General features: G+C 33.7%; 1 protein-coding gene across 3 annotated transcripts in view; it reads right to left on the reverse strand.

The window, feature by feature from the left end:
- Positions 1–1,562: 1,562 nt before the first annotated feature.
- The window catches only part of LOC106477938 (homeobox protein OTX2-like), a 93,735-nt gene continuing 85,532 nt past the window's right edge, over positions 1,563–9,765 (reverse strand). For all 3 annotated transcript variants that reach the window (XM_022381526.1, XM_022381525.1, XM_013938452.2), the window contains 2 exons: positions 3,812–3,975; positions 1,563–3,119 (listed from right to left, as the gene is read on the reverse strand). In XM_022381526.1, coding sequence (XP_022237234.1) covers positions 2,511–3,119; positions 3,812–3,975 — 773 coding nt within the window. In that variant the 3' untranslated portion in view covers positions 1,563–2,510. The remainder of the gene's footprint in view (positions 3,120–3,811; positions 3,976–9,765) is intronic.

Genomic DNA, 9,765 nt, shown 5'->3' on the forward strand with positions numbered 1-9,765 from the left:
TCGGTATAAACATTTGATATAGAAGAAAGGAAAATATTTTACCACCATTCAGATCCAAACAGTTTATTTTCACGTCTATCGGAATAATTGTTCATCTTATACAACAAAAAGACACATTTAATACAAGAATGTACTTCTTATACTGTCGGCTGTATAAGTACACAGTTAGTTTGGCAAAATATACAGGTATGTACAATAGTTCTAGTCCTACCGATCGACTGATCGAGCCAGCCAAATAGAATAACCTTGAGAAGTTAACAAAGATATAATGAACAACACGTACAGGTAAAGAACGAAGAAATATCAACACCATCATTACAAAGTCGAACTTGTCGTTTTTAGCGACATTCATATCATCAACATGCAGTGTTGTTGAACTGTTTGAAAATGACGTCTACCTGTTGAGGTAAATTAAAGGCAAATAAGAAGTTAACGTTTAAATTAGATTTTGCTTTTATAGGCATTTAAGGAATATATTGTATTTTAAATATATATAATTTTTTACTTTAGTTTTTTAATAGCAAGTTCAAGTATTTTATGTAAATATTTCTTGATTTCAAAAGAACTTTCCAAAGTCGCTAAAATAAAACCGAATAAATAATCCATTTTTAATATTAACTTCATAGAAGAGTAAGCTATGTACTTAGATCGAAACTAGAAATCAACATGGCAATCAATATAGCTAATTAAACATACGTTTCTACTTACAGATTAAAAATGTTAATAAATAATATGCGTTTCACTTAAAGCTTCAAAATCCTCATCAACAATTTTCACCCTATTTAGCTAATATTTTCCACATTATAGTCCTATGAATATTGGTGAAAAGGGTCTTTAATGTTTTTGTTTTTTTTCATGTACAGTTTAGCGATAGAAAAATCAAAATTAGTTATTCTTCGTTAGAGCATCCGAGAGGTGGCGCTACGGACCCACTTCGACAATTCCTAAACAGGATCTTCAAGAGCCGCATTGAACAGTGAATAATATTTATTGTAAGGTGCTAAACAGTTGTACCCAAGTCGACCAATAATAATAATACAGTACACCATTTATATAACAATATGATTCTACATAATTTCAAAAGAAGAAGTAAAGTCACACTTTCAACACGCCCTTTAATTTTTTACATCCCTGTATTTACACAAAATATACGATAAAATGAAAAATGTACATATTTTGATAACATTAAAGAAAACTAACATATTTCAGTTCTCCTTCAAAATTATAAATAAAGCACAAAATTCTAAGCTTATATAAAAGAAGGGGCATTTTTACAACACTTATACCTCCTGAATGTTTTACTAGCAACGGAAAATGTATTATGTCATTGCTTACTTGAAATCAGTATTGAAAGCATTTTTGTAAGAAGAGATTCGCGTGAATGTTGAATGTTTAATCCAAGTAAGATGTTCTATGTTGTATTTGAGGCTTAACCTTTAAAGTGTTCTATGTTGTACTACGTGGCTTAACCTTTAAGGTGTTCTATGTTGTATTACGAGGCTTAACCTTTAAGATGTTCTATGTTGTATTACGAGGCTTAACCTTTAAGATGTTCTATGTTGTATTACGAGACTTCACCTTTTTTTTTGGCACTTGTGAGAAGGTATGAGTAACGACTATTTATGACACTTTCCTCTTGCATCGTCAGTGCAATATCTTTCCTCGTGCAAAGTAAAAGTGATTGAGCTAAATAAACCGACAAATGTTTTATATTTTGACACAAATGATTATTTCATTTAATGAAGTTTGTTTTTTCTTCGTATCATCTCATTAAAATTAAGCCAGGAATCATCACATAAACAAGTACACGAACATAAGCATATATATAAAAACTACACAGGTTGATAATGGAAAACAGTTTAGATATTTTGATATGAAAGCTTCCGAACTCACGCTGATTAAAAAGGCGACCCTTTAGCAACGAATAGGATTTTTTTTTAAATCCAATAAACTTGATGTCTTATGTTTCCACCTGAGTTGTTTCATTTCATTTTTTTTTAAATTACGCTTTTTAATTTCAGCATTCTTGTTAAAAATAGTATAGTTCCCAGAATTGGTGTTTTGGTAACAGTATTTAGTATTTACTTCTATCATGCTGATGACACATTCGTATTGAGCAAAAGACTGGGAAACATTCACGAAGTACTACTAATAAAATATTTGAATAGATAACACTTTTTTTTTCCAGATCACCAGACGTACAAAGGAGAAAGAAGAGTCCGTCATTTTTAGAAATTGTCTTTTCCAGTTTTACAAGACATTTAGTAGTTGAAGAACGAGCCAGTAGATCATTGATTACATTTTTTTTTCGGTTAGGACATCTGTTAGTTGAAAAAGAAACATCTGTTTATGCTTCCTCAGATCATAAGGGTATCTGATGGCTGGAGATGAATAGTAAATCTGATATCTTCAAAGTAAGTTTGGTATCAGATGATGATGATGATGTATAATGTCTAAATAACTATATTTGACGGTGTGCCAGAATTCTTGCTGATCCTGATCGTACTACGTCACAGTACTTGAAATTTCCAAGTTGGCGCAGATTTGTCGGTCCCATATTCGAAACAGTCACTTGGTGAGATCCCTCCATTTGTAGAGGGCGCTCGTGGTGTCAAAGATGATGTAGGTTGGAGTCCGACAGGATTCATCGGGGACGTCATGCTTGGGCCATTCATCTGATTCAGTGAAGCCATGTTGGTCATGCTTATCTGTGTGTGATGCATTGGTGGTGGTAGATAGTCCATGCTCATGTTTCCATAATAGGAAGTTGGTCCGTAAGTCTGTGTGTTGTAGCAACTAGGTGCAGGAGGTGTATTATTCAGGTTTGTCATCTGGTAAGATGGCCTTTGCATGCAGCTACTACTGTTCATAAAGTCCGACACGGGGGTTATGGCAGGGCTCCAGATGGCGCTAGTGTTGTTTGTTGTCACTGTTGGGGTTGTACTCGGAGATGGTTGAGAGAGGCTTCGATGTTTATATACGGAGTCACGAGTGGTTGATGGTGAATTGGCTGGTTGCGGACTTTTGCGTTTTTTGGGTCGAACACTTTTTGAGCCTGAGCCTCCATTATGCTGCTGTTGCTGTTGGCGACATTTGGCCCGGCGATTTTTAAACCAGACCTGAATTATACAGAAAATGATTTTACAAAACAAATGCATAAAAAGCCAACACACAGAACACAACCTAAGTTTTTATTTCAGAACATACTTCAATATCAACTACTTAATATGCATTGTAATCACTATTATTGTTGGAGTTGTACATCCAATTGAGAGATATGAAATTGGAAAAATATTTGAGAACAAAAAAGGTCTCCTGTTTGGCAAGAAACATTTAGTTACAACATAGGTTAAATCTTTGATATAAGAAAGCTGTGTGAATTTATAACATATAGACGTGGTTTCAAACCAAGTACGTCACGTGGCTTCCGAGACATTTCATATTGGAACTTTGCGTAGTGACAATATTGCTGGGCTACAAAATGTATTGGAAATGTGTAGTGTTTATTCAATCTATTTATAAGAGTATTCTATCCTATATTAATTCAACGTTTTTACTATGGCCAGATGGTTAGAGCGCTTGATTCGCAGGTTCGAATCCCTGTCCCACCAAACATTCTTGCTATTTCAGCCGTAGGGGCGTTATAATATTGACGGTCAATCCCACTATTCGTTGGTAAAAGGGTAGCCCAAGAGTTGGCGGTGATGGCCTTCCCTCTACTCCTTCAGTGCTAAATTAGGGACGGCTAGCGTAGATAGCCCTCGTGTAGCTTTGGGCGAAATTCAAAACAAACAAACAAACCCAAACTTACCTGTACCCGAGACTCCGGTAGGTTAATTTTCAAAGCCACCTCTTCCCTCATGAAAATATCAGGATAGCGAGTTTTGCTGAAGAGGGCCTCTAATACATCAAGCTGTGCCCTAGTAAAAGTGGTTCGTTCTCGGCGTTGTTTCCGTGGGCTAGGCGTAGGTGGCCCTAATAATTAAAGTATTCTCAATATAAAGACCAAGTACTACACTTAAAACATACTGGGAGGTTTCAAAGTTCAAACGATGACTCAAAAGAAATTAATTTTCCACTAATTTATTTTGTGTACACATCTATGTGAATGTGGTGTCTACTTTTAGAAGTATAAAGCTTATGTACTTGGGATAACAAATGTGTTTAACAGAGAATTTAACGTTCAACCTTTCTTATTAGGACAGTGCATTACAATTCGTTACATTCCAGCAAGTACAATATTTTAATTAAGTACATTCAGCCCAGATCTTTCGCGTAGTCACTGACCAGATAATCAATACAAGATTCTATAGAAACATTGACTCATTAATCTCGGTTACTTCAAGTATATTGTTTTACTTTTTATAAGAAACAGTGAAAAGAATCCAAATGAAATAAATATCAACGGACTTGATCATAATCGAAAAGTTAAATCCACAACTACCGAAATTCAAAATGATGACTGAAGAAGACAAAGCGAAATGCGCTTTTACGTAAATATGTGAACTTCAAAGACTTAAAACAATTCTGTCAATCAAGAACAACATACAACGACAAGAATCAGTCAAGTTTTCTAGACTTATAAAAGTAACTAAAATGTTTATCACGTTTGCAGTCCGATTGTATGATCTATACATTCACTGTATTAGTATCACCATTATGCAAATCAGCGAGAAGTGATAGCACTTCTGATTTTTAAGCAATATTTCAATCTTGTACACATATCTATTCGCGCCGAATTTCGTCCACACACGTTAGACCGTTGAAAAGCCATGACGTGATGTCACAATGTAAATCATTAACTAAAATACACTATTAACAAAATGAGCATTTCTGGTAGGTTAAACCGATTAAATAATTTCTACTCTGAATATTAGGTGATATAACAGTATAAAATTAGTTTAAAATCATGTTTTAACTAAGGATGGAATTACTTATCATTGTCATTAATTTTGGCGTGAAACACGCTTTTCCTTATCTATAGATACCAAGACAAAATCAACATACCACTCGGCAGGGGGCGGCGCCAAAGCGAAATATAAGAATAACTGCGTTTTTAAAAATGATTAATCCATGACAGCTCAGTCCGTGGTCAACAAATCCACATATATAAGTGGACGTTACTATTAATGCCTTTTAAAGGAATGAATCAGCTGTTTCTATATTCCACAAACATAAGTTTGGTGAAAATGTTTTTAATTTTGTCTGTTTGTTTATATTTTTTAGGAAGCACAGCTATCAAGATCATAGTTGAAATACTTTGTATTTTACCTCTACATTAAAGTTATTTCATTTGTGTCTCAAATGCTTCTAAAGCTAAGAACAAAGCAGTGTTGGTGCTCCCCAACTAAAATGAGTAATGTTGCTCCTTAAATTAAATTGAATTAAAGGAACACTGTTGCTAATTGTAGTCCTAAAATCTAGGAACAAATGAATAGTGTTGTTAACTGTGATCCTTAAACCTAGGAATAAAGGAGTAATGTTATTAATTGTGGCCCTTAAATCTAGAAATAAAGAAAGTGTTGTTAAATGTGGCCCTTAACTCTATGAATAAATTAGTGGTGTTTTTAAGTGTGACCCTTAAATCTAGCAATAAAGGAGTAGTGTTGTTAACTGGGGCCCTTAAATCTAGAAATAAATTAGTGGGGTTGTGAATTGTGACCCTAAAATCTAGGAACAAAGGAGTAGTGTTGTTAACTGTGATCCTTAAACCTAGGAATAAAGGAGTAATGTTGTTAATTGTGGCCCTTAAATCTGGCAATAAAAGAGTAGTGTTAACTGTGACCCTTAAATCTAGAACTAAATTAGTGGGGTTGTTAATTGTGACCCTTAAATCTAGAAATAAAGGAGTAGTATTGTTAATTGTGATCGTTCAATCCAGGAATAAAAGAGTAGTGGTACTGCGTGATGAATTTCAAAGTTAATCACATAACGTATATAGAACTGGTCGCTTGTGGAAAATATCTATAAACATTCGTAACCAAAATGTGAATGATTCTGTGAGAGTATTGTTTTGGCATACATGTTTTGCTTTTGGTTTGTTTCTTGTCATAGACCAGAGAGAGAAACCAGCTAGTCAACACAACCCATGGCCAACTCTTGATTTACTCTAGTCAAATAGTTGGCCTTAATTGTCAATCGTATGTGTCATCCATGACTTTATAGTGCAGATATGATTTTTTGTTTTTCTGTTATGGTGACCGAACGTGAATCATGGATCCTTGGCTCCACAGTCCAGCACGCTAACCAGTGGACCACGCTCGGCCCCTAGCTTCTGGTGCATATTATAATAGCCATTAAACATATGACAATCAGATTATACAATACACACAAACTTTCTTATAAATACTTGAATAATAATTGCATATTCCTCATTATTTAATCTTTACCAAATAAATTAGCTATGTTTTCGAAACTTCCAAATTCAGTTTCTTTCTTTTTTTTATTTAAAAAATTTGAGACATTAACTTACCTCTTACATTTTTTATCGTTTCTGTTCTAAAACCATCAAATACATTTGAATAAAAGTTGTTGACGCATGCAAACACGAAAAAGTAGGTTAAAAAACTAAAAATCATTTGAGGTTAGAGGAATGAAAATAAAATTAATTTTGTATTGGAAATCATTGACATCTATATTATACATATAACATTAAACTGTGATTAATCTAAATTATTTAAAGCTCAAAAAATAAAGCACATTGTGACATTTCATCGATAAAAAAGATAACACAGAAAGTTGTTCATCACAAAGTTAAGTAATGAACTATTAGCTAGAGGAATTGAACCCCGGATTCTAACGTTGTATGTCTGTAAACTTATCGTTGACCCACCGGGGGGAACACAGAGAGAAGACTACGACTGTTAACTCTCATTTCCAGATCTAACAGAATAACTTTACTCACACTTAAGTCGCGTATTGTAAGTTTAAATACGCCCGTCTACGTTGCTACGTGTTGAAGATTGTTTATAAAACACGTAAATTTGTATGAACGATTCTATTTGAAAATTGTATGATACGACCAGTATATTAAGCTATTTTTTTCGTATTGTAATAAAACGTTTATTTGATGCGTTCGACTTGCTTTGTTTTGCGTAAATACATTTTATCCAAAATGTGGACAGTTTCGAATAGAAATGAAAAGTTTATTCATTCTACAGTTGATGTTCTTACACTGAATTTAGTGCAAAGACAGATTTTTTCTGAGACACCCAAGGCTATAATACTAAATTGAAATCCTCATATTCAACTCCTCAGTTTAAAAATACTTAGTAATTAATACTGGATACAAATTATTAATATATCCCAACAGAGCTAGTAGATATTTGACATTACTTCACAGTATTAACCAAATCAGTGAATTATATATTTACAAACAGCACCAGTACTCCGTAATATTTGTCGAAATGTATTGAACTACATCAGTATATAAAAGCTAATTTTTAAGATACTGTATTTAGAAAAAATAATTAACATTTTGTTCACAATTTCGCGCATGCACTGCTACATTAGGGTTACCTGCGCATAGCTTTTCGTATTAAGAGTTGATAGACAAGAAGGAAGACGGGAATTTCCTAACATAATTTTAGTATATTTTAATGTTAGTTCACTATATTGAAGATTTTTTTACTGATTTTCTCATATATTTGCTGATGGTGGAACATGGATATTTCCAAAACTCTCAAACTCGTAACAATGTTTACAGTTGTTGCCATGGCTCTACTCCTTACTATTATACTTCGTGTTCCACCAAATCAGTCAGTTGTCTGATTGAATAGCGAGCACTTTTTAACGCACCCACAGCCCCAAAGTGCCACGCCCGATACTAATAGTACCAAATCTACAAGCATGATGAAAGCCATTCCCATCTTAATGTATATTTCTTTGCGATTATATATAATAGTAGTTCAACACACACGCTATAAGAACAATATTCTCCTAATATTACTACCTATTATACCTTATAATCACATTTTTTGTTTTGTTATTTTCGTCCACGAAAACCTTTCGATTTCTGTCATTACTCAGAAACATAGGATGGAGTGTTTCAATCCAATTGTTCTGCCGGTCTCATCAACATGTACCTTAGTGGCTGCAAAATGTTCATGTCAAATGTCATGTCTTTTTCTAGAAAAATAAACTGACGAAAATGTACTTAGATGAAAATATAGTAATTAAAGTTGTTGTTTTTTTAACCATTACTATTTAGAAAATGTTTCAGTTTGGACTAGCGAGTTAAGAAAAACACTTTTTTCAGAGACTCAAAATGCTGAGACTAAGCAGGTAAAGGCTTGTTTATTACACTTTAGACGGGTATATTGTATATTCAGATATTTATCTATATATATATATATTATATTGTTTCTGGTTTATATAAATACATATGTATATTCATAAGATCCAAAGTATGTAATAGTTTTTCTATTTTTCACTTTTTCTCGGTACATGTACATCTTAGTTGAAATATTAAAACAAATTTAATGGGTACGTAAGGTTTGTGGTATTTAGTGTAACGACTCTAGCTTCTAGAAAAAACTGAACAAATGTTGGTGCAAAAGTTCGGATACTTTTATATGTTACGAATATGAAATTCTTAGAAACCTGTAAAATTATCAGCAATCCTTAAACTTGTAAAACTTACGGATGAAGCGCGCTGTTCTTTATTAATTACTTCTAATGGAAGTTTAATTTTCACGTAAGTTTTGAAAAAAATAAAGGGGATTTCTATCAAATCATTCCTTACAAGCAAAAAACATGATGTGCGCATTTTATTAGTTACTTTTATTGGCTTAATTTGTTTTCGTTTTAGAGAAAAACAATATTGGGCCATAGGACAGTGATGAAACTACCAATAGTATTTTAATACTTAACATATATTTTCTATACTTCAATTAGTGATTAATTAAATTAAAAAACACCTAAGTTTAAAGCAACATAAAATTGAAAATTTTCCGTTTAAAATATTTTGAATATGTAAATCAGCTAGTCACATGACTGAGAACCACAGCCGATAAAGTCGTGGTGTAACGGAATGTACGAAAACAACAACTGGACATTATTTGGTATTATGTAGGTTGTATAATGCCACCGAACATTTATTGTCTTTTCCCACGCAAAATATACATACAATTAGGCCATAAAGGTGTATTCAGATAGAGGATTTAGAATTTCCAATACGGAGATATTCTCAGTGACTCTGGAAGACAAAGGAATATGAGTCAACTTGGGACACCAGGACCATCCAGAAAGAGACATGCAACAAATCGTACCCTAACCGTGATAAATCAAGTGCGGCGTCTTGTAACAGGTGAGAATCCAAGAATACAAATTTCTGTGCTAAAAGACGTAACGTGCTTCAGGCAACAGTATGCAACACAATCAAGAAAAGCGACACAAATCACGTGTACACAAGTTGCTTACACAACATATCCATTCAACTACCACATACCTCAAGCTGCAGAATGAAACGAGTATTCATGCTATTCCTTACTAAGACATGCCGATCAAGTCGCCTATGGATTTCTGTGCAATCGGAGTGTTCAAGTCATAGACTTAATATAGGTCGTGAAAGATTAGCTGTGACGTCACATTGTTGGTTCTCCAGGCAGCTATGTTTTGTAGAAATCAAGACGCCTTCAGCTACAGCCGCAAAAAAAGTCTTTCTGTTTGAAAAATGGGGGGAGGGGTGGTTACTTAGTGTGAAACTAGTATAATAAATAAACGTACGCTGAGAGACGCGACGACGACGACCAACGGAGGTAGGAG

The sequence above is a fragment of the Limulus polyphemus genome, unplaced genomic scaffold (assembly GCF_000517525.1).
Source record: "Limulus polyphemus unplaced genomic scaffold, Limulus_polyphemus-2.1.2 Scaffold171, whole genome shotgun sequence".
NCBI classification, from domain to species: domain Eukaryota; kingdom Metazoa; phylum Arthropoda; class Merostomata; order Xiphosura; family Limulidae; genus Limulus; species Limulus polyphemus.